Source organism: Salmo salar, chromosome 19, assembly GCF_965601325.2.
Source record: "Salmo salar chromosome 19, fSalSal1, whole genome shotgun sequence".
Lineage (NCBI taxonomy): Eukaryota > Metazoa > Chordata > Actinopteri > Salmoniformes > Salmonidae > Salmo > Salmo salar.
The window spans coordinates 45,156,231-45,181,800 of NC_138309.1; the positions used below are offsets into that span (position 1 = coordinate 45,156,231).

At 43.3% G+C, this 25,570-nt stretch overlaps 1 protein-coding gene across 4 annotated transcripts in view; it reads left to right on the forward strand.

Moving 5' to 3' along the window:
- pank1a (pantothenate kinase 1a) overlaps positions 1-22,818 on the forward strand; it is a 28,871-nt gene extending 6,053 nt beyond the window's left edge. For 2 of the 4 annotated variants that reach the window (XM_014158031.3, XM_014158033.2), the window contains exons 2-8: positions 5,432-5,784; positions 6,172-6,425; positions 13,130-13,306; positions 14,597-14,653; positions 15,718-15,841; positions 17,857-17,982; positions 18,169-22,818. In XM_014158031.3, the coding sequence (XP_014013506.1) occupies positions 5,432-5,784; positions 6,172-6,425; positions 13,130-13,306; positions 14,597-14,653; positions 15,718-15,841; positions 17,857-17,982; positions 18,169-18,228 (1,151 nt within the window). In that variant the 3' untranslated portion in view covers positions 18,229-22,818. The remainder of the gene's footprint in view (positions 1-5,431; positions 5,785-6,171; positions 6,426-13,129; positions 13,307-14,596; positions 14,654-15,717; positions 15,842-17,856; positions 17,983-18,168) is intronic. The other 2 variants (XM_014158032.3, XM_014158036.2) reach the window with 1 other exon arrangement.
- Positions 22,819-25,570: the final 2,752 nt, after the last annotated feature.

Sequence of the window (25,570 nt, forward strand, 5' to 3'; positions counted from 1 at the left end):
TCGGATTTACATTTACTATGTTATGTCTACCCCTGAGTCCAGGTTGGTTGCAAGTCCCCCCCTCTGTTTTTAGAGGAGGGGTTCCCAAACTTCCCAAACCTTCTAGCATTCGAAAACATCCTGTGCCCCATGTCTATTTTTATGGGCACAAGCACTGTTCATGAAAAATTAGCAGGTTTTAAAGCTTATTTTCTGCAATTCTACACATTTTGTCATGAGGTGCAGAGAACATTTAGCAGTTTTAAAGCTAATTTTGTTACAATTCTATACATTTTGCCATGTCTAATGTGTATTATTGTGATATTTGAGTAGCTCAAACATTACAACAAAATCTATGGTCTACAAAACCTAGCTAACAAATGTTAGCTGACATTGGCTAGTTGTTTTTTTTGGCAAGTTATACATAGCTCTCTAAGGTATGCAATGACTGACATGACAAGAGGATTCTACTATTACAACTTTCAAGAGTAAATTGAAAGCTGGACCGAGTTCATTAATGGGCACGCCCCACAGTTTGGGAACCACTATTTTAGAGGTACCTCAATGAGATTTCAAGTGGAAGCTCCCATCCACACCAGCAGGTAATGTCTTGGTATTTTCCAGTGTATTATGGTATCAGTATTCCGAAAGGTGTTTGGAAAGAGCCTAATGTTTACAACAAAGCCTATATGTTGGTTAATAATTAATCCGGTGTTTCAAATCTCAATGGTGATCTTGGGTGCCATTTGATGGGTCTGACCTTGAGATTTTTCACATGCTCATGTTGCAATGCATACTTCAAGTTCACTGAAGCCATTTAAAACATCAACTATATGATTTAAACCACTAACTATGTCTAATGCCATGCAGCATGTAGTCACATAAAAGGCATACGGGGTGGCAGGTAGCCTAGTGGTTAAGAGCGGCGAACGTTGCTGGTTCAAATCCCTGAGATGACTAGGTGAAAAATGTGTTGATGTGCCTGTGAGCAAGGCATGTAACTCTAATAGCTCCTGTAAGTCGCTCTGGATAATTGTCTGCTAAATGACTATAATGTAAATACAAACTGAGGCTATAGATGAACATATCTGGAACACAAAATGTACCTAAATGGTGTGATCAATATCAGTGTAATTATAGAGATTTCAAATTGGCTCTGATCTGAAGTGCTATAGCCTATTACACAAGATTAATATTGCACATTCAGCTTGGCAATGCCCTCAACATTCTTGCTGAGCTGTCATTTGGATAACCTCAAGTCTAACATTTACCATTGATTATTATAGCTATAGGTTATCTACCCAGGAATATTGCATGAAGTACTGCATCAGTTGGTTAAAGAAAACACTTTTCCAATTTGCCTACATCTCAGCTGGTAATGAATTGAACAATAAGCAACTTAAATATGCTATAACTTTTTAGTATCAATTAATCATGACACCACAGCAGGTTATTTGGCAGCCACTGCAGAAAATTCAAAATTAGACACGTTTAGACAACCGCTTGGCTATAACCACAGTTTTGAAAGTGTGGTTATCTTTGCACAGAACGGCTCTCATAAAGAGAGATCTCAGATTAGAAACCAGGTACCATCGGTCAGGTACATTTTCTACCACTAGTTATAGTTCACAGATGATTAACACGTTTTGTGGACACGGACACAGATTTCACTGCTATGTGTAGGTCAATTTTACTTCTTTTTTTTATTTAACCTTTATTCACCAGGAAAGCCCATTGAGAGGCACTGTTTTGAGACCTGTCCAAGAAGGCATTAGCAATCAACACAACATTACACAATACAATCAACACAATAATACGATCCAATGAAGGTTGGGTTCTGGTCTCTTGGTTTATAATGGAAATCAAGAGGAAGGTTGGAGTATGGTAGACTCCAACCTGAACTCCATTCCAGTCAATTAAGAAAGTAAACCAAATTCCAACTCTATTCTCACTCAGTCACTCACACACACACACACAACTCCTACAGCTGGACAGGGCAGGAGTCTCACTGGTGGGGTGACTTTCATGTGCTCCCTGAAAAATAATGATTCTACTACCCCACCTGCCCCTAGCCCTGCTCCCTCATAAATAATGATTCTACTACCCCACCTGCCCCGAGCCCTGCTCCCCCATAAAGATTGATTCCTCTACTCGGGAGGCTGGTTTGCCTCTCATCTAGTAATCCATCAACCTAAGGAATGGTTGGAACAGTAGGCCCTGGTCTCATTCAGTCAGTTGTTAGGGTTAGGTCCTTCAAGCTAAGGAATGGTCGTAACGGTAGACCCTGGTCTCATTCAGTCAGTTGTTAGGGTTAGGTCCTTCAAGCTAAGGAATGGTTGGAACGGTAGGCCCTGGTCTCATTCAGTCAGTTGTTAGGGTTAGGTCCTTCAAGCTAAGGAATGGTTGGAACGGTAGGCCCTGGTCTCATTCAGTCAGTTGTTAGGGTTAGGTCCTTCAAGCTAAGGAATGGTTGTAGCGGTAGACCTTGGTGTCACTATTAGTTGAGGGTTCACTTCCCAGTCTGTTTTCATGGAATCCTATCAGATATGGTATAACCAGTTCTGGCAGATTATATAACAATCACTTTATAGAGGTCTTGCACACTAATAAACTCTGGGAGTCATAATCTCAACATGGACTTTGCCTCTTGTCAGGCAGTGACTCTCCTAAACCTAGATATGACATTTGACCAGCAAAGAGGCTGCTTAACAACAGAATAACTAGTCGACCAGCATTGAGGCTGCTGAACAACAGAATAACTAGTCGACCAGCAAACAGGCTGCTTAACAACAGAATAACTAGTCGACCAGCATTGAGGCTGCTTAACAACAGAATAACTAGTCGACCAGCAAACAGGCTGCTGAACAACAGAATAACTAGTCGACCAGCAAACAGGCTGCTTAACAACAGAATAACTAGTCGACCAGCAAACAGGCTGCTTAACAACAGAATAACTAGTCGACCAGCAAAGAGGCTGCTTAACAACAGAATAACTAGTCGACCAGCATTGAGGCTGCTTAACAACAGAATAACTAGTCGACCAGCATTGAGGCTGCTTAACAACAGAATAACTAGTCGACCAGCATTGAGGCTGCTTAACAACAGAATAACTAGTCGACCAGCATTGAGGCTGCTTAACAACAGAATAACTAGTAGACCAGCATTGAGGCTGCTTAACAACAGAATAACTAGTCGACCAGCATTGAGGCTGCTTAACAACAGAATAACTAGTCGACCAGCATTGAGGCTGCTTAACAACAGAATAACTAGTCGACCAGCATTGAGGCTGCTGAACAACAGAATAACTAGTCGACCAGCATTGAGGCTGCTTAACAACAGAATAACTAGTCGACCAGCATTGAGGCTGCTTAACAACAGAATAACTAGTCGACCAGCATTGAGGCTGCTTAACAACAGAATAACTAGTCGACCAGCAAACAGGCTGCTTAACAACAGAATAACTAGTCGACCAGCAAACAGGCTGCTTAACAACAGAATAACTAGTCAACCAGCAAACAGGCTGCTTAACAACAGAATAACTAGTCGACCAGCATTGAGGCTGCTTAACAACAGAATAACTAGTCGACCAGCATTGAGGCTGCTTAACAACAGAATAACTAGTCGACCAGCATTGAGGCTGCTTAACAACAGAATAACTAGTCGACCAGCATTGAGGCTGCTTAACAACAGAATAACTAGTCGACCAGCATTGAGGCTGCTTAACAACAGAATAACTAGTCGACCAGCATTGAGGCTGCTTAACAACAGAATAACTAGTCGACCAGCATTGAGGCTGCTTAACAACAGAATAACTAGTCGACCAGCATTGAGGCTGCTTAACAACAGAATAACTAGTCGACCAGCATTGAGGCTGCTTAACAACAGAATAACTAGTCGACCAGCATTGAGGCTGCTTAACAACAGAATAACTAGTCGACCAGCATTGAGGCTGCTTAACAACAGAATAACTAGTCGACCAGCATTGAGGCTGCTTAACAACAGAATAACTAGTCGACCAGCATTGAGGCTGCTGAACAACAGAATAACTAGTCGACCAGCATTGAGGCTGCTTAACAACAGAATAACTAGTCGACCAGCAAACAGGCTGCTTAACAACAGAATAACTAGTCGACCAGCAAACAGGCTGCTTAACAACAGAATAACTAGTCGACCAGCATTGAGGCTGCTTAACAACAGAATAACTAGTCGACCAGCATTGAGGCTGCTTAACAACAGAATAACTAGTCGACCAGCATTGAGGCTGCTTAACAACAGAATAACTAGTCGACCAGCAAACAGGCTGCTTAACAACAGAATAACTAGTCGACCAGCATTGAGGCTGCTTAACAACAGAATAACTAGTCGACCAGCAAACAGGCTGCTTAACAACAGAATAACTAGTCGACCAGCATTGAGGCTGCTGAACAACAGAATAACTAGTCGACCAGCATTGAGGCTGCTGAACAACAGAATAACTAGTCGACCAGCATTGAGGCTGCTTAACAACAGAATAACTAGTCGACCAGCATTGAGGCTGCTTAACAACAGAATAATTAGTCGACCAGCATTGAGGCTGCTGAACAACAGAATAACTAGTCGACCAGCAAAGAGGCCTCATTCTGTGATGCATCTCAATGAATGTTAGTCCCTGAAATATAAGTAACCCTGTAATGCCCCCCCCCCCCAAAAGAAAAACACCACCACTTCAGGCAAAATAGAAAATATGAATCTTGAAATCAGGTTTCCATGGAAACTTGAGCTCTGTTGTAGCTGTGGATTTAGCCTACAGTGGCTGGGTAGGCTACATGTGTTTTAAAAATAAAACAAATGAAACATTTACTCCAACTGTCTGCCTGGTCTGCATGTGTAAGCGAACAGATGTACAAATAACCTACTTAAAATGGCACCACCAGCCACTGAAATATCTCAAATAAGATGATGGGACACAATGTAGAGGAAAAATTTAAAAATACAGTCGCTGTCTTTCTTTCCTACTAAGTACATGGACAATTGGCGCAAACCTGGGCCTATCTATACCCTAGGGCCTTTGTCACGGTAAAGCTAATATTGATGATGATGATGATAGATCTAAGGCTAACCTAGAAGGCAGATATTGGATCCATTCCACCACCACGACTGGACTTACCAGGAACAAGGAAATGTTCTCTCTCTCTCTTACGCAGAACTAGTTCACATCAGTCACATGGCCGTCTGACCTGTGAAATAGGCCGGGTCACAGCTTCCTTGTGAGAGTAACATTGGATGGAAATCTCAAGTGTGTTCCTATGTCAACAGTTGTCCTATTATGCGTGGTATTTTAGCTGACATTTAAATGCAGACGGACGGGTTATTTGCTGATGACTGGTTTGGTGCTTTGACTCTTGGTAGCACAGGGAAACAACGTGGTAATAACACCTTCAATGATTATGTATCTCACGCTTTGCCTTGACAGCCTTCCCCTGGTTCGGGATGGACATCGGCGGTACTCTGGTGAAGCTGGTCTACTTTGAGCCTAAGGACATCACGGCGGAAGAGGAACAGGAAGAGGTAGAAAACCTGAAGAGCATTCGTCGCTACTTGACCTCCAACACGGCGTACGGGAAGACGGGCGTCAGAGACGTCCACCTGGAACTGAAGAACCTGACCATGTGTGGCCGGACGGGCAACCTACACTTCATCCGTTTCCCCACGCAGGCCATGCACCGCTTCATCCAGATGGGCAGCGACAAGAACTTCTCCAGCCTTCACACCACGCTCTGTGCCACTGGTGGAGGGGCTTACAAGTTTGAGAATGACTTCAGAACGGTGAGTGATCGGGAGAATCTCCTTTTGGGCAAAAGACCGTCCTCGACTTCTCTGTCCTCTCTCTCCTCCGTGACCCGGAGACCGGTAAGTGGTCAAGGAGAGTGTCAATACGTTATTTGTTTTTAAACAGTGGGCTCTGGACTTTCTGAGCCCTGTGCTTTACTGTACCAGTGTTGCGAAAACATGGTGTGCTGTCATAAACTTCATTGTGGTTCACTGTGCTTCTCTGTGGCCCCAGACCTGCTTTCTTATATAACCAGTCATTAACCCTGACTGCTGTTTGCTTTATGCACATGCTGAGATTTTACTCTGCATGATTTGCCTCACACCACTTTCTGTCTTTCTTTCACTCTCCCTACCATATTCCCACCTCCTCCCCCTCTACAGATGGCTGATTTAGAGCTGTTAAAGCTGGATGAGCTTGACTGTCTGATTCATGGCCTGCTCTATGTGGACTCCGTGAGCTTCAACGGCCACCCTCAGTGTTACTACTTGGAGAACCCATCAGACACCCAGAACAGTGTGAAGACACCGTGCAGTCTGGCTGACCCGTTCCCTATGCTGCTGGTCAACATTGGATCTGGGGTTAGCATCCTGGCTGTGTACTCCAAAGACGACTACAAACGGGTCACCGGTACCAGGTAAAGCACAGAGCAACAACTGACAGGGATTATATTTGACATTTTTAAAAGCCGTGAAGGTCAGCATTTATGGTAGTGTTTAAAATCTGAAATGTTTACGCTATTAAGGACAGTGCTGTTCACCAGTGCCAATTCAAAATCAATGTTATTTATCAGCAGTGAACTGGGTTTTCCCAGGTGAATGACCCAAATAAATAGTTTTATAGCATGGCGGGTGTCATTGCCCAGAAAGGAACTGTAGCCTTCTTCATAAGAAGAGAGAATCATCATACGTTGTCATGTCAACAGAGATTACAGAGAAAAGCAATCATTTACAACTGCTGTTCCTCATTTACTTTAAGCTATTTTTTTGTAGTTGGAATTGTGACTCACAATGAATAATAGTTAGACTGCTTTATTGTTATTAGCAAGCCAGGTTGAACAACGTCTACATCAGAATACGAAGTGCTGTATGTGCATCGTGTTCCCTAGACAGTAGGTACTGTCTGTCTGCTCGTTGCACAAGGACAGTCTATATTTACACCAGTTCAACCTTGGAACGTCTCTAAATAGAAAACGGCACTGGGGTGAAACAAAGCTCATGCTGGTATTTACAGTGCCAACAGAAAATATTCATACCCCTTGACTTATTCCACATTTTGTTGTTACAGCCTTACCCATCTACACACAAATACCCCATAATAACAGTGAAAACAAGTTTTTTTTGAAATTTTCTTGGGCAAATGTATTGAAAATGAAATACAGAGTATTCACACCCCTGAGTCAATACTTTGAGTCGTCTTGGTTGTGTCTGCATCAGCTTTGCACATCGGGATTTGGGGTTTTCTCCCATTTGTCCTTGCAGATTTGCACAAGCTCTGTTAAGTTAGATGGGAAGCGGTGGTGAACAGCAATCTTCAAGTCTTTCCACAGATTTTCAATGGGATTTTTTAGCTTTCGGTTAAAATGCCTTATGAAAGTATTCAGACGCCTTGACTTATTCCACATTTTGTTACAGCCTGGATTCAAAATGGATTAAATATATTTTTGTAATCTCACCCATCTACACACAATACCCCATAATGACTAAGTGAAAACATTTTAAAAATAGCACTTAAATTTTTTTTTATTAAATACAGAAATATCTAATTTACATACATATTATTTTACACACCCCTGAGGTAATACTTTGTACAAGCACTGTTTTGCAGCGACTACAGCTGTGAGTCTATCTATAAGAGCTTTCCACACCTGGATTGTGCAACAGTGCCCATTTTTCTTTAAAAAATTCTTCAAGCGCTTTCAAATTGGTTGTTGATCATTGCTAGACAACCATTTTCAGGTCTTGCCATTGATTTTCAAGCAGATTTAAGTCAAAACTGTAACTCGGACGCTCAGGACCATTTACTATCATCTTGGAGATTTGGCCTTGTGTTTTAGGTTATTTTCCTGCTGAAAGGTGAATTCATCTCCCAATGTCTGGTGGAAAGCAGACTGAACCAGGTTTTCCTCTGTGATTTAGCTTATGCTTAGCTCCATTCCGTTCATTTCTTTTATCCTGAAAAACTCCCCAGTCCGATTATAAGCATACCCTTAACATGATGCAACCACCACTATGGAAAGTGGTAATGTCACAAAAGGTGCCGTGTTGAATTGACCAAAATGCAGCGGGTATGTGGATACTCATTCTTTTAATGGAAAAAACAAAAAGCATCCACAGGAAAAACAAAACAATAAACAGTACTCAGTGTCGCAGGCTCAATAAACGCAGTGCTCACAAACAATTACCCACAAACACACAGACAAACACACCCTACTAATATAGGACTCCCAATCAAAGGCAACTCAACACACCTGCCTTCAATTGGGAGTCCAATCCCAATTAACTCTACATAGAAAACAAACCTAGAACCTATACCCACAACTAACTAACTAAACCTAGAAATACATAAACACAGAGCAGCGCCCAAAACCCTCGGAATACATAAATAAAACAACCTACTACCTACACCACCACCCCAAACCATATAAAACAAATACCCTCTGCCACATCCTGACCAAACTCCAACAACAAATAACCCTTAACTGGTCAGGACGTGACAGGTAATGTGTTTTTTGGATTTGCCCCAAACATAACACTTTGTATTCAGGACAAAAAGTTAGTTGCTTTTACACATTTTCTTGCAGTATTACTTTTGTTGCAAATAGGATGCATTTTTTTAAATATTTGTATTTTGTACAGGTTTCTTTTTTTTCACTCGTTCATTTAGGTTAATATTGTGGAGTAAGTACAATGTTGTTGATCCATCCTCAGTTTTCTCCTATCACAGCCATTAAAGTCACCATTGGCCTCATGGTGAAATCCACAGAGAGGTAGCGTCCAGTACATAGTGAACCGTCACAGAGAAGTAGCGTCCAGTACATAGTGAACCGTCACAGAGAGGTAGCTTCCAGTACATAGTGAACCGCTTCCAGTACGTAGTGAACCGTTGCAGTGGGGTAGCTTCCAGTACATAGCGAACTGTCAGAGAGGTAGCTTCCAGTACATAGTGAACCGTCACAGAGAGGTAGCTTCCAGTACATAGTGAACCGTCACAGAGAGGTAGCTTCCAGTACATAGTGAACCGTAAAATAGTGAACCAGAACATAGTGAACCAGAGGAAGCTTCCAGTACATAGTGAACCGTCACAGTGAGGTAGCTTTGAGTTGCTCTGGAGGTCCAACTATCAGTGGAGAGATCTAGATAGGGTGTCTGTGTCACTTCCTTTTCAATGTCTCTCTGTGGTGTTTCATAGAGTTTGGGAATTACTTTACTGCTGAAATGTGTGCGGGAGGGGACATTGTAACCCGGTTCAAATTTTTTTTTCATCAGGTGACGAAATCCCGAGTCAGTAACCACCGAACAGGGCTGCAAATCTTTGGCTATGTCCACTTCCACTGCTTTCAATTATTTCTTAGTTTTTCTGAATTTGTAGCAAATTGTTGATGGACGGCAGCAGGGAGAGGTTGTTGTGTTTTCGCTAACGAGTGGACTCTCCTTGCTCCAGCTCCACCTGCAAGGGATACGGCCGGGTGACGGCCACGTATATGACATGTTAGAAGTGTTTCCACTCGAGTAGCCGACAGTGGCAAAGCATCGCTTGCAGACTGTACTTTGTTTGTTTACGGTCTTCTTACCCTCATTGACGTATTGAATGCTGAATCCAAAATGTTCCCACACAGTGGATTTGAATGACGCCGGTGACTCTTCAAATGTGCTTCTCTCTGTCTCGCTAATGCTCGCCATTGTCACGTTGGAGCTGAGAGAATATTTGTTTTTTGTTTCTTCATGGGGCCCCTTTAGGGAGGTTTCTTCATGAGATTTCATTGCAAATCGTCCTTGGTTGTTTAAGGGGGAGGGGGTTGCGGTCACTGTGGTTGCCACATTTTGAGACATTGCTGTGGAGTAAAGTTTGTCGGCCCTCAGGAGCCCCCTAACGGCCTGGGGCCCCAAGCAGTTGCCTGCCAAGCCTGTTCACAAGCTGCGCGTCTGGTTCTGTGGATCTGAATATACAACGTGCGTGTAGTCTGCAGCCAATAAGCACGTTTTGGAAATTATAGGAAAATGACAGGCATATCGTAATTCCGCGGTTCACGTATGCGTATTGAACTGTAGGGGACGTATCGAACGGTTCGACAACATACTGTGTACTGTTGCATCTCTAGTCTTGATACACCATCCAAAGTGTAATGAATAACTTCACCATACTCAAAGGGATATTCAATGGCTACTTTTTATTTTATTTTTACCCATCTACCAAAAGGTGCCCTTCTTTACTAGGCATTGGAAAACCTCCCTGGTCTTTGTGGTTGAATCTGTTTGAAATTCCCTGCATGACTGAGGGACCTTACAGATAATTGTGGGGTACAGAGATGAGGTAGTCATACTTATTGAATACATATTGACTCAAGACATTTCAGCTTTTCATTTGTAATGAATTCCACTTTGACATTATTGGGTACTGTGTGTAGGCCAGTGATGTCAAATTCTCAATTTAATACATTTTAAATTCAGGCTGTAACACAACAAAATGTGGAAAATCATTTCTGAAGGCACTGTAGGTCTTTTAAAGAAGGATAACTTGGCTGTATTGGTAAAAGTGTTTGGGTATCCAAGGAAAGCCGACCCAGGTCATTGTGACCGTTCCTGGTGGCCTTGTGACCGTTCCTGGTGGCCTTGTGACCGTTCCTGGTGGCCTTGTGACCGTTCCTGGTGGCCTTGTGACCGTTCGTGAGGTCTTGGGGTCAGCTTACAGTTCCTATGGGACCTGTTCTGCCTACCCCCACTAACTCTCCCTGTCTCAGGCTGAGAAGAGACTCCTTTTTAGGCCTCTGCTGGAAATTAATTTAAGACCCCTTTCAATGACCCTTCCCCAGCATAAGGGATGAAACCCTAACTTTAAGCACGCATGGGTGTAACTACAAAATGTCACACATTTCCCATTGATGTCAATGCATTCAAGTATAATGTGCATGTCTCAGGTTAGGTTTCAACCTTGAGTGGAAAAAAAACAATACTTCCTGGTCCTGAGGTTTTTACTGGAGAGTCTTTTCCATAGAATAAGATATCAGAATACTTCATTTAATAGGATCTCTATGGTCCATTCAGTTTCCTTGAAGTTGCCTCTCCTCTCCCTTTCTTAGCTCTGTTTCAACAATCCCTTCTCTGTGTGTTCCTCTGTCTTGGTGGGGGGCACGTTCCTGGGCCTGATCCCTTCTCTGTGTGTCCCTCTGTCTTGGTGGGAGTACGTTCCTGGGCCTGATCCCTTCCCTGTGTTCCTCTGTCTTGGTGGGGGATGTTCCTGGGCCTGATCCCTTCTCTGTGTTCCTCTGTCTTGGTGGGGGGCACGTTCCTGGGCCTGATCCCTTCTCTGTGTCGTCCCTCTGTCTTGGTGGGAGTACGTTCCTGGGCCTGATCCCTTCCCTGTGTTCCTCTGTCTTGGTGGGGGATGTTCCTGGGCCTGATCCCTTCTCTGTGTCCTCCCTCTGTCTTGGTGGGGGTACGTTCCTGGGCCTGATCCCTTCCCTGTGTGTTCCTCTGTCTTGGTGGGGGACGTTCCTGGGCCTGATCCCTTCTCTGTGTCCTCCTCTGTCTTGGTGGGGGTACGTTCCTGGGCCTGATCCCTTCCCTGTGTTCCCTCTGTCTTGGTGGGGGGGACGTTCCTGGGCCTGATCCCTTCTCTGTGTCCTCCTCTGTCTTGGTGGGGGTACGTTCCTGGGCCTGATCCCTTCCCTGTGTTCCTCTGTCTTGGTGGGGGACGTTCCTGGGCCTGATCCCTTCTCTGTGTGTCCCTCTGTCTTGGTGGGAGTACGTTCCTGGGCCTGATCCCTTCTCTGTGTGTCCCTCTGTCTTGGTGGGGGGGACGTTCCTGGGCCTGATCCCTTCTCTGTGTGTCCCTCTGTCTTGGTGGGAGTACGTTCCTGGGCCTGATCCCTTCTCTGTGTCCTCCTCTGTCTTGGTGGGGGATGTTCCTGGGCCTGATCCCTTCTCTGTGTCCTCCTCTGTCTTGGTGGGGGTACGTTCCTGGGCCTGATCCCTTCCCTGTGTTCCTCTGTCTTGGTGGGGGGTATGTTCCTGGGCCTGATCCCTTCTCTGTGTCCTCCTCTGTCTTGGTGGGAGTACGTTCCTGGGCCTGATCCCTTCTCTGTGTCCTCCTCTGTCTTGGTGGGGGTACGTTCCTGGGCCTGATCCCTTCCCTGTGTTCCTCTGTCTTGGTGGGGGGTATGTTCCTGGGCCTGATCCCTTCTCTGTGTCCTCCTCTGTCTTGGTGGGGGATGTTCCTGGGCCTGATCCCTTCCCTGTGTTCCTCTGTCTTGGTGGGGGGGACGTTCCTGGGCCTGATCCCTTCCCTGTGTTCCTCTGTCTTGGTGGGGGTACGTTCCTGGGCCTGATCCCTTCTCTGTGTGTCCCTCTGTCTTGGTGGGAGTACGTTCCTGGGCCTGATCCCTTCCCTGTGTTCCTCTGTCTTGGTGGGGGGGACGTTCCTGGGCCTGATCCCTTCTCTGTGTGTTCCTCTGTCTTGGTGGGGGTACGTTCCTGGGCCTGATCCCTTCTCTGTGTCCTCCTCTGTCTTGGTGGGGGTACGTTCCTGGGCCTGATCCCTTCTCTGTGTTCCTCTGTCTTGGTGGGGGGGACGTTCCTGGGCCTGATCCCTTCTCTGTGTGTCCCTCTGTCTTGGTGGGAGTACGTTCCTGGGCCTGATCCCTTCTCTGTGTCCTCCTCTGTCTTGGTGGGGGTACGTTCCTGGGCCTGATCCCTTCCCTGTGTTCCTCTGTCTTGGTGGGGGTACGTTCCTGGGCCTGATCCCTTCTCTGTGTCCTCCTCTGTCTTGGTGGGGGTACGTTCCTGGGCCTGATCCCTTCCCTGTGTTCCTCTGTCTTGGTGGGGGATGTTCCTGGGCCTGATCCCTTCTCTGTGTGTCCCTCTGTCTTGGTGGGAGTACGTTCCTGGGCCTGATCCCTTCTCTGTGTGTTCCTCTGTCTTGGTGGGAGTACGTTCCTGGGCCTGATCCCTTCCCTGTGTTCCTCTGTCTTGGTGGGGGATGTTCCTGGGCCTGATCCCTTCTCTGTGTCCTCCTCTGTCTTGGTGGGGGTACGTTCCTGGGCCTGATCCCTTCCCTGTGTTCCTCTGTCTTGGTGGGGGGGACGTTCCTGGGCCTGATCCCTTCTCTGTGTCCTCCTCTCAGTCTTGGTGGGGGTACGTTCCTGGGCCTGTGCTGCTTGCTGACGGGGTGTGAGACGTTTGAAGAGGCCCTGGATATGGCTAGCAGAGGGGACAGCAGCAATGTGGACAAACTGGTGAAGGATATCTACGGAGGAGACTATGAGCGTTTCAGCCTCCAAGGATCTGCTGTAGCCTCCAGGTGAGCAAAGGACCACTCAGTACTGGGACATTATACTGGATATACCATGATAATATATGCCATTATATCTACCATGATAATATACACTGAGTGTACAAAACATTAAGAACGCCTGCTCTTTCCATGACATAGACTGACCAGGTGAATCCAGGTGAAAGCTATGATCCCTTATTGATGTCACTTGTTAAATCCACTTTAAATCAGTGTAGATGAAGTGGAGGAGACAGGTTTAAAGAATAAGTTTTACGTTTTAAGACAATTGAAACAGGGATTATGTATGTGTACCATTCAAAGGTTAATGAGCAAGGTAAAAAATGTAAGCGGTATGGTAGTGGTATGGCAGCAGGTGCCAGGCGCACTGGTTCGTGTCAAGAACTGTAACGCTACTGGGTTTTTCACGTTCAGCAGTTTCCTGTGTCAAGAATGGTCCACCACCCAAAGGACATCCAGCCAACTTGACACAACTGTGGGAAGCATTGGAGTCCACATGGGCCAGCATCCCTGTGGAACACTTTCAACACCTTGTAGAGTCCATGTCCCCGACAAATTGAGGCTGTTCTGAGGGAAAAAGGGAGAGGTGCAACTCAATATTAGGAAGGTGTTCCTAATGTTTTTTTACACTCTGTGAATGATGAGCTATATCTACCACTTAATATACACGTAGTGCCCAATTTATTAGGTACACCCGTCTAGTACCGGGTTGAACCCTCCTGTAGCCATGAAAGGCTACAGCTGGTCAGAAATAATGTTCAGATACACTCTGGCGTTCAAACGCTACTCAATTGGTATCAAGGGACCTAACTTGTGCCGGGAAAACATTCCCCACACCATTATACCAACACTACCAGCATGTACCGTTGACACCAGTCAGGCTGGGTCCATGGACTCACGGTTAATCCCATTTAAATTCCAGTCAATTCAGGTAGTACACTGAAATTCCACTTCTCTTCAATGCTTCAATGAGGAAAATGTGGTATTGGAATTTGGTTTACTTTCTGAATTTAAATGGGATTGATATGTAATTGACCCCAACCCTGATATTTACCATTATATCACCGTTATTAACATCATTATGATGAACATTAGGCTGGCTATATCTACCATGATAAACCGGCCAGTCATGCCTTCATATTTATATGGAATTATGTAGGCTTTTATTCGTAAGAGGATGGCACATGAAACACACTTTGTAATATAATTTTCTAAGAGCTCATTCTGAAAATATGCCATACTGAGATTGATTTTTAGAAATATATACTTATTTGGGTATTTTAAATTCTTGTTTCTTAGAAATGCAGGGGTATTTTCTAATGGAGCACTGGCACCGAAGAGCTCTGACGAAAAAAGGTGCTGCTACTTACAGCCGCAATAGTACAGTAATTCTGCAACTAATCCTGAATGAATTCTTAATTCTTGGTAATAATTCAGTATGTGACAAATCTCAGTGTAATTAATTACCAATGGTTACCCAGTATTAAGTGGTTAATTATGGTAGTTAATGAACTGTAAAAGCAGGTACACAGATAAGGCGCAATGTACAGGTAACTGACAAAATAATGGACACACTTGAGTAAATGAGGGATCGGTGTATTGAAAGCAGGTGCTTCCACACAGCTGTGATTCCTAGTTAAACAATTGAAATCCCATCATGCTTAGGGTCATGTGTAAAAATGCTGGGCTGGCCATTATTTTGGTTAACATGGTTATTCCCTCATAGGATGACAATCCACAGGGCACGAGTGGTCACTGAATGGTTTGTTGCGCATGAAAAACTATGTAAACCATATGGCATGGCCGTCTCAGTCGCCAGATCTCAACCCAATTGAACACTTCTGGAGTGGTGCCTGAGACAGCATTTTCCACCACCATCAACAAAACACCAAATTATGGAATTTCTGGTGGAAGAATGGTGTTGCATCCCTCCAATAGAGTTTCAGACACTTGTAGAATCTATGCCAAGGTGCTTTGAAGATGTTCTGTCTTGTGGTGGCCTCACACCCTATTCAGAAACTTTGTTGGTGTTTCCTTTATTTTGGCAGTTACCTGTAGGTGCAGTAACACAACAGTGTCCTTGTCCCAGAAGTGATCTTTATCACTGGCCTCGGCCTTATGGTAGATGTTCAATTCCCTTACATTTTTAACGCAACAATCTTATTGGTACTAGGGTTGCAAAAATCCTGGAACTTTCAATAAATTCCCTGGTTTTCCAGAAATCCTGGTCAGAGGATTCCGGATTTGCTGCTTATTCCCTCCTGATTCTGGGAATCCTCCACTTGTGCAACCCTAATTGGTATTGTTTAAATTAAAGAAATATTTGTCGATTTCATGTAAGCACGTTCTTTTTTTAATAAGAGGTTCTTTTTTGATTCTTCTGTTGTTTTTCTGTTTTGGGGTGACCTTTTAACATACAGCTTTGGTCACATGATGAGCAAAGAGAAACGAGACTCCATCAGCAAAGACGACCTGGCCCGGGCTATGCTGGTCACCATCACCAATAACATAGGCTCCATTGCACGCATGTGTGCCGTCAACGAGGTAACCGTTTGCATAATTCTCCATACAGTTTGCATAATTACATATTAACATTAATTCACTCATTTACACTAATATATACAAAGTATGTGGTCACCCCTTCAAATTAGTGGATTTGGCTATTTCAGCCACACCCGTTGCTGACAGGTGTATAAAATTGACCACACCGCCATGCAATCTCCATAGACAAACATTAGCCGTAGAATGGCCTTACTAAGGAGCTCAGTGACTTTCGACCTGGCACCATCATAGGATGCCACCTTTCCAACAAGTCAGTTTGTCAAATTTCTGCCCTGCTAGAGCCGCCCCGGTCAACTGTAAGTGCTGTTCTTGATGAAGTGGAAACGTCTAAGAGCAACAATGGCTCAGCCCCGAAGTGGTAGGCCACACAAGCTCACAGAACGGGACCGCCGAGTGCTGAAGCTCGTAGCATGTGAAAATCGTCTGTCCTCGGTTGCAACACTCACTACCGAGTTCCAAACTGCCTCTGGAAGCAACGTCAGCACAATAACTGTTTGTCAGGAGCTTCATGAAATGTGTTTCCATGGCCAAGCAGTCGCACACAAGCCTAAGTTCACCATGAGCAATACCAAGCGTCGGCTTCTGTGGTGTAAAGCTCGCCGCTATTGGTCTCTGGAGCATTGGAAACGTGTTCTCTGGAGTAATGAATCATGCTTCCTCATCTGGCAGTCAGACGAACGAATCTGGGTTTGGTGGATAGTGCCAACTGTAAAGTTTGGTGGAGGAGGAATAATGGTCTGGGGCTGTTGTTCATGGTTCGGGCCCCTTAGATCCAGTGAAGGGAAATCGTAATGCTACAGCATACAATGACATTCTAGATGATTCTGTGCTTCCAACTTTCTGGCAACGGTTTGGGGAAGGCCTTTTCCTGTTTCAGCATGACAATGTCCCCGTGCACAAAGCGAGGTCCATACAGAAATGGTTTGTCAAGACACCTTTGGGATGAATTGGAACGCTGACTGCGAGCCAGGCCTAATCGCCGAACATCACTGCCCAACCTCACTAATGCTCGAGGCTGAATGGAAGCAAGTCCCTGCAGCAATGTTCCAACATCTAGTGGAAAGCATTCCCAGAAGATTGGAGGCTGTTATAGCAGCAAAGGAGGGACCAACTCCATAATAATGCCCATGATTTTGGAATGAAATGTTGGACGAGCAGGTGTCCACATACTTTTGGTCATGTAGTGTATGTTTTCATAAGAAATAGTTGTCTAAACGGCTTATTTGAATTTCCATGTTTAGTCAATTAGCAGACACTCTTAACCCAGAGCAATTTAAAGTTAGTGCATTAATCTTAAAGTAGCTAGGTGAGACGACGACATATATTAGTCATTTGGGTGGTTTTCTGTACGATTTCAGCTACTTTACAGAGTTGCCTTGTGGCATGGTGATCAAGCAGCATTGTACAGGGCTATCAAAGAGCACAGATCTTCAGCGCCGCCACCAACTGGCCCGTAGACCTTTTCCCAAAGCATGAACTACAGAATAGAATACTGAATTGCCAAACAACAATGGTTGATAGGAACTTGTTTTTAGGGTCACTGATAGTACAGACAGGACAATTGGTATAAGGCAGCTTAGTTCAACAGGGACACAGCAGTACAGATTCAGATATACTGTATGTAGGATTTCAAGGTCCAACTGACTTCTCAGCTCTGGCGTTTTGTAAATTGATTCACATTGATTACAGGGCCGATGACATACAGCAGACTCCTGTCTTTTAGCTCCACCTTGTGGTCATAATGAGTATTTTCCTTGCAATGTTGCTGCAGTATTATGTGTGTGTACTTCTCTGTGTGTTTTGTAATATCAGTTCGTCAAAATAACTTGAATCATCTCAAAGAAAACACGTTAAAATGTTGACTGTTCCTGTTGTTATGATTCAGAAGTGTTAATCTGTGTTTTGCAGGATTATTGGTTTTATAATGGGCTTCTTAGTGGGAAACAAATTAATTGGATACGTGAACTATTTTACTATCATGATCTTTTCACTTTCAGAAAATCGAGAGAGTTGTGTTTGTTGGGAATTTCTTACGGATCAACACCGTTTCAACTAAGCTGCTGGCCTACGCCATGGACTTCTGGTCCAAGGGACAACTGAAGGCCTTGTTCTTAGAACATGAGGTACAACACTTGATTTGAGTTGAGATTCTGTCAGACTGGATGTAAACAAAGCTGTCAACTCTACTCCATAGCTCCCAGATTCCATAATCAATTTCCTTGATTCCATTAATGAGTATTGTAATAGTACTCATACTTGTATTTGAGTATTAGTAATAATACTATATTTACCACGTATGTTTTCTGTAGGGCTATTTTGGAGCAGTTGGGGCATTACTGGAGCTGTTAAAGTCATCTGAGGAGCCATGAAGAGATGCCCATGTCGTCTGTATAGAAGCTGCTGAAAGGATTTCACGGAAGCCACCACAAGAAACTGGAAAAAACTGGGAAAAGCCATTTAATAATTTAACTCTAAATATCCTTTCACTCCCTCCCCTAAAATCCCCTATAATAGAGGTTTTAATATAACTAATGTAATGTCTCATGTCATGAACCCTGGATGCCAGGTAAATGCTAAGGATCACAGAAACGGTGTTCGTTTTTGGCACTGTGTGTAAATACCTATTTGTGTAGTTCTAGGGTGCACTAAAGCCAAAACCTGCTGAGATTTGACTTGTGTTGACAGTCCAGTTACGTCTGAGGTAGAGGAAAATTAGAGAGGAAAATTAGCTGATGTTCTGCCCAGCTATGTACAAAAAAGAAAATGTCAGACAGGGGGAAAGGGTTTAGTTTCATTCGTATCAAATGAAGGGACCAAGAGGCTGTTTCATCATCATGGGCTGGCCCTTTAATTAAGCGTGTCACACCAAGGGTCCACTCTCCGTTCACTTGTGCCACACCCGTCATCATAGCTTTATTATCAGAGCATGGTTAACAGTGATGGGGTGTTTTTAAAAACCCATTGGTTACACAACCTCCTCAAACTCTCGTTTTAGTGATGGGGTTCTGTGATCTGCTAGTATGTCGGTCACTTTTGCAAGATATGTCATGATCTTGGTACTTTGGTTGTTTTCCAAAGATGCTGCACTACAGAGCTGAATGATGAGTCTGCCTTTCCTCACTAAGAAAGTGCCTCATCCTCTCCTAACCCTGGCCCATGATGACACCCACTCTACAGCCAGTCATGCTGTAGAATTGCCTTGTGTTTGAATTGCCTAGTAAGGACTTTTTGGTGTTTTTATCTATTGTAGTTGTAAGAAAGGTACATAACTACTGCCAGCAGTTAGTCTATATAGGGATTTAAGAGATTTGTCTTCCTGTGTCTGTGGGAGTTCCTCACCCAGTGCGAAGGGTCCATTACCTGCAGTTTGGACAGGAAATCTCTCTTTTGGTCCCCAAAGTAATTCCCATAGCTGCTATTAGTTTTCTTGTTCTAGTCATCAGTTAAAACTATTCAATGTGAATGTGCTTGTAACTAAAAGATTGAAGGACCACCACAAGATATGTATTACCTGTTGGCCTAGGTATTTCAAACAGAAGCATTAACACTGTAGTCCGGGTTTGGCAGGGGGTAGGCCGTCATTGTAAATAGGAATTTGTTCTTAACTGACTTGCCTAGTTAAATAAAATAAATAAATAAAAAATTAACTGAGCAACAAGTAGTCAAAAGAAACATAAATGTATTTCATCCATCAACTTCTAAATTGCTTTGTTAGAATAATACTGTTGCATCCAATGTCTCAACCTTTGGCATTATGACATCACAGAATGTTCTGTTCTGTCGACCTTTTCGTTCCTTCGCTCCATGTTGGTTAATTGCCTCATCCTGTCAGGTGCCACTCTGTTGTTAAACGGGGTAGCAGTTCACTTACTGGCTACTCGGTGCCATCCTCTTCTCAACTCAACCCTATGTGTTGCCTTTGTGTTGTTTTTAGTGGAAATAAACTGAACAAAAATATATAAACGCAACATCCAGGCTGTATCACAATTGGCCCAGCGTTGTCAGGGTTTGGCCGGTGTAGGCCGCCATTGTACATAACAATTTGTCCTTAACTGACTTGCCTAGTTAAATAAAGGTTAAATTATAAATATAATAATAATTAGTGTTGAGCTAATTAGTGTTGAGCTAATTTCATTTATTTCATGAGCTAAAATAAAAGATCCTAGAAATGTTCCGTACGCACAAAAGGATTACTTCTCTCAAATTTTGAACAAATTTCTGATTTACACATGTAAATCTGTTAGTGAGCATTTCTCCTTTTGCCAAGGTAATCCATCCACTTGACAGATGTGGCATATCAAGAAGCTGATTAAACAGGATGATCATTACACAAGTACACCTTGTGCTGGGGACAATAAACCGCCACTCTAAAATGTGCAGTTTTATCACACAACACAATGCCACAGATGTCTCAAGTTTTGAGGGAGCTTGCAATTGGTATGCCAACTGCAAGACTGTCCACCAGAGCTGTTTCCAGATAATTGAATGTTCATTTCTCTACCATAAGCTGCCTCCAATGTCGTTGTAGAGAATTTGGCAGTACGTCCGACTGGCCTCTCAACGTGTATGACGTTGTGTGGGCGATGAGTTTGCTGACATCAACGTTGTGAACAGAGTGCCCCATGGTGGCAGTGGAGTTATGGTATGGCCAGGTATAAGCTACAGACAACGAATACATTTGCATTTTATCAATGGCAATTTGAATGCACAGAGATATCGTGACGAGATCCTGAAGCCCATTGTCGTGCCATTTATCTGCCGCCATCACGTCATGTTTCAGCATAATGCACGGTCCCATGTCACAAGGATCTGTACACAATTCCTGGAAGCTGAAAATGTCCCAGTTCTTCCATGTACTGCATACTCACCAGACCTGTCACCCATTGATCATGTTTGGGATGCTCTGGATCGACATGTACGACAGTGTGTTCCAGTTCCCGGCAATATCCAACAACTTTTCATGGCCATTGAAGAGGAATGGGACAACATTCGGTGGTCACACCAGATACTGACTGGTTTTCTGATCCACGCCCCTACCCGTTTTCTTTTAAAGACCAACAGATCCATATCTGTATTCCCAGTCATGCGAAATCCATAGATTAGGGCCTAATGATTTTATTTCAATTGACTGATTTCCTTATGAACTGTAGCTCAGTAAAATGTTAGAAATTTGTTGCATGTTGCATTTATATTTTTGTTCAGTGTACATGTGTGTGCCATACATTTTCTTCATTGTGAAGGCTCCAGTTAGGCCTATTTTAATATCAGAGCCCCACTGCAGCCAGCTGCCACATGAAGTTCAGCCAGGTCAGTACATTTCAGTCATCAGCATGGGTACTCTGACTTTTTTTTATTTTCACAAAAAATCACAAGAATCAATTTCTTTTTGTATTATTTCAATTCTTTTGAAAAAAAAATTTAAACGTTTATTTTTGTGGTTCTATGTATTATTTGTTCTATAGCCAGTCTGCTCTGAGAGTTATTCCAAGTACCCCCTGTTCCCAAACTTTGCATGTATGTTCTTATGATTGGATTAGACCTTACATTAGCCCCTGGTACTAGTCTGGATCATTGGCTAAACCTTGGATTACCATTTCGTTATTTATTACCCCCAACAGCTTTTCAAATGTATTTTAAAAGTATGTCCCAATTTTACATGTGTGTATCACAACTACTGATAAGATGAAATGAAGTGATGAAACACCTCAAGTCTCTAAACCAAGGGTGTCAAACTCATTCCACGGAGGGCCTAATGTCTTCTGGTTTTTCCTTTTAAATGTTGACCTAGACAACCCAGGTGAAGGGAGGAGCGAAAACCCCACAGACACTCAGCCCTCTGTGGAATGAGTTTGACACATGCTCTAAACAATGTCCTGGAAAGATGTCTGGAACTGAAGTCCCTGTGCTGTGAGAAGGCAGTATTAGGAAATTACGTTTATCTTTGCTTCCAAAGCTCTAATTTGTTGAGTCTAGTTTAAATATAAAGTATTTTTCCTTTTTCAGTGGTCCATATGTTAAATCCATGTATTAGTCACACCTGAAGGCCACCAACGGGACGGCCCTTCAAGTTAGTGTTTTGGTATGTTAGTCTGGATCAATACAAAGCTCCTCTTCCTCAGTGCTTACACACTGTGTTTGCGTCTCGTGAATTGAGCCATCAAACCTGTGTTATGTAAGAGCTCTGTTTGTACAGTATTGTGTACAGAGATATTGCTTGCCACAGCACAAGGACAGCAATTACTTCATGCCCATACTAAAGCGCTATTGAGTGATTGGCATTAAAGCAGAAGTCTTAGAGTTTTCCCTTACCAGCTCATTACAGTGTTGTTAATGAACAGGAGTTTGATCTCTGATAACAGAGAACATGCTATGCAGTAGCTTCGGTGTTGACCTCTTTAGGTATAATGTCCTAGCAATGCTGCAAACTCTGCCAATAACCCAAAATGAGTAAGTGGTTGTTCAAAGCTGTTTTGTATTGTTAAGAATTATGCAAAATTTGCTCTGAGAATCCGGTTTTATCTTGAGTGAGTTTCTTCTGCTCGAGTCCTGCTGAATTTGAAGGAAAAAAAACAGACTTTTATTCTGGAAGGTTTTAGAGGATGGACCTTCTATCATTGATCTGAATGTACACGGAGACCTATAAATATATCCACCAGCAATCTCTGCTAATGAAATGTCTAACCTGATGGTTATTTACGGTGTGTAAGGCTGCGTTTATACAGGCAGCCCAATTCTGATCTTTTGCCCAATTATTGGCAAAAGAGCTGATCTGATTGGTCAAAAGACCAATTTAGTGGAAAAAGATCAGAATTGGGCTGCCTGTGTAAATGCAGGCTTAGTGCTTAACTCTCTTGCTTAAGAAAAATGACAGGAAAAGGAACACAAAATATTCTGTGTGCAATGTGTACGTACTGAAATTGACATTTTGTTTGTAAAAGGAATAAAATTGTACAGCTATAGAGATGTGTCAATTGGTGATTCTTGATGCTGTCAGGGAGAGGGGGGGTTTGGTGGTTCTTGATGCTATCAGGGAGAGGGGGGGTTTGGTGATTCTTGATGCTGTCAGGGAGAGGAGGGGTTTGGTTCAGATGGGAAAACATTTGTGGAGATAATAGGTGTTGGTTGCAACCTATAAGCATAGTCACATTTCTCAGAGTATCAAAAAATATAGTTTATTGCTTCTGTATTTCTACACTTCTGTTTTGTAGTCTTCGAGAAGTATGTTGATTTTTGAGGAAATCTAGTTTCACGTTTCTGTTCAAGTGAATTCAGAAAGAGTGGGACATCACAAACTGGGACAGCTTAATCCTGGTGGGTTTATTTCTGAATAGTTTACGCAGGACTCTGGTTCTTGTAGTACTGGTACTAGTGCATTTCTGTCTTCTGAGTGACATCTATCCAACCTATTAGCCGAACACATGATGCACTTCTAAAATCCTCAGATGTTTCCTAACCACACAAACTGGTCTTGAATTGGGGTACAATTAGGACTATAATAATGGTATCCCAGTTTATGTAAGCTGCTGTCCCAGTCTACCAAATGCAAACTGAAAATATAAATTGTGACTCGGTGTACACAAATAGGTGTGTCGTGCCTCCTGTGAATATGATAACATTATTTGGTGTGATTATAGGAAACATCTTGAGGATTCCCGAAATGTGTTGTGCTATGTTGGATAGGTGTCTGAACAGATTAGAGGACGGATATGCAGAAAGTGTCCCATTTTATTCTCAATTCGGTATTTGACGTTCTCGTCTTGCTCTGTGAGTTGGCCAGTTGAGAAAGGCCAAAAGTCAAAACGTTTTGCTTTTAACAAAGAATATTTTTTATTTCATTCCATTTTCCGCCAAGAGTTGCTGAATCTCTTCTCTACTTCAGTTGGTCAGGTCAATGCAACGCTACAACAGAAGATGTCATTCCATGAGTTAATTGCAACCAACAGGAAGAATTTATCACGCAGCAGGCTAGCTCTAGATTTCTTCACACACTACTAACGGGAGATTATTACATGCACCTGTGTGTTAAAACAGACTTGCAACCAAAAACCCCCAAGAATAAACCTGCAGATCAGTTGATCTTGTTTTTTACCATGTTAAACATGTTACAGTAGATACCAAACATCTACATCTAGGTTCTCTACTCCCGCCCCCAATGAAATATCGGAACAGTGAAAAAAAACAAGGCTGGTAATTAATCAGACAATTATTGTAAGAATATAGGATTATATTTCATACAAACCTTTTAATCTTATACAATTATTTAATCTTAAATGTCAACACATTAGAATATAATTGTGACACATTAGAATATAATTGTGACACATTAGAATATAATTTGTCATTTTAAATACTTTGTTTAGACTAATTTAATGAAAACAGATTATATTAACTCAATCACTTGGCTTGATTTAGTTACCAGTTTTAGATTTAGACAGTTCAGGGATACTTCCTACTGTAATGAAACTGGCAGGGAGCAGGCCTCGAACCCTCGACCTTCTAGCCCGAAGTCCAGCGCGCTATCGACTGTGCCCCAAAAGCATGCTCATGTGGCAGAGTCAGTATCCGTGCTTATGAACCCAGGGTCGTTACACTACTTTTGATAGTTAAAGTATTGTAGTAAGGATACCAACACAACTTTACATTCAAAAAATGTGTAAATCAGAGGGAATTACACATCAGCACACTAGGGTTTCCCAAACTCAGTCTGACGGCACCCCCAGGGTGCACGTTTTGGTTTTGTCCTGGCACTACACAGCTGATTCAAATAGCCAACTCATCATCAAGCTTTGTTTATTTGAATCAGCTGTGTAGTGCTAGGGCAAAAAAATAAAAAGATTACCTTCAGCTCCCTCCACAGATTTTCTATGGGATTAAGGTCTGGAGACTGGCTAGGCCACTCCAGGACCTTAATGTGCTTCTTCTTGAGCCACTCCTTTGTTGCCTTGGCCATGTGTTTTGGGTCATTGTCATGCTGGAATACCCATCCACGAACCATTTTCAATGCCCTGGCTGAGGGAAGGAGGTTCTCACCCAAGATTTGACGGTACATGGCCCCGTCCATCGTCCCTTTGATGCGGTAAAGTTGTCCTGTCCCCTTAGCAGAAAAACACCCCCAAAGCATAATGTTTCCACCTCCATGTTTGATGGTGGAGATGGTGTTCTTGGGGTCATAGGCAGCATTCCTCCTCCTCCAAACACGGCGAGTTGAGTTGATGTCAAAGAGCTCCATTTTGGTCTCATCTGACCACAACACTTTCACCAGTTGTCCTCTGAGTCATTCAGATGTTCATTGGCAAACTTCAGACGGGCATGTATATGTATTCTTGAGCAGGGGGACCTTGCGGGCGCTGCAGGATTTCAGTCCTTCACGGCGTAGTGTGTTACCAATTGTTTTCTTGGTGACTATGGTCCCAGCTGCCTTGAGATCATTGACAAGATCCTCCCGTGTAGTTCTGGGCTGATTCCTCACCGTTCTCATGATCATTGCAACTCCACGAGGTGAGATCTTGCATGGAGCCCCAGGCCGAGGGAGATTGAAAGTTATTTTGTGTTTCTTCCATTTGCGAATAATCGCACCAAATGTTGTTACCTTCTCACCAAGCTGCTTGGTGATGGTCTTGTAGCCCATTCCAGCCTTGTGTACGTCTACAATCTTGTCCCTGACATCCTTGGAGAGCTCTTTGGTCTTGGCCATGGTGGAGAGTTTGGAAT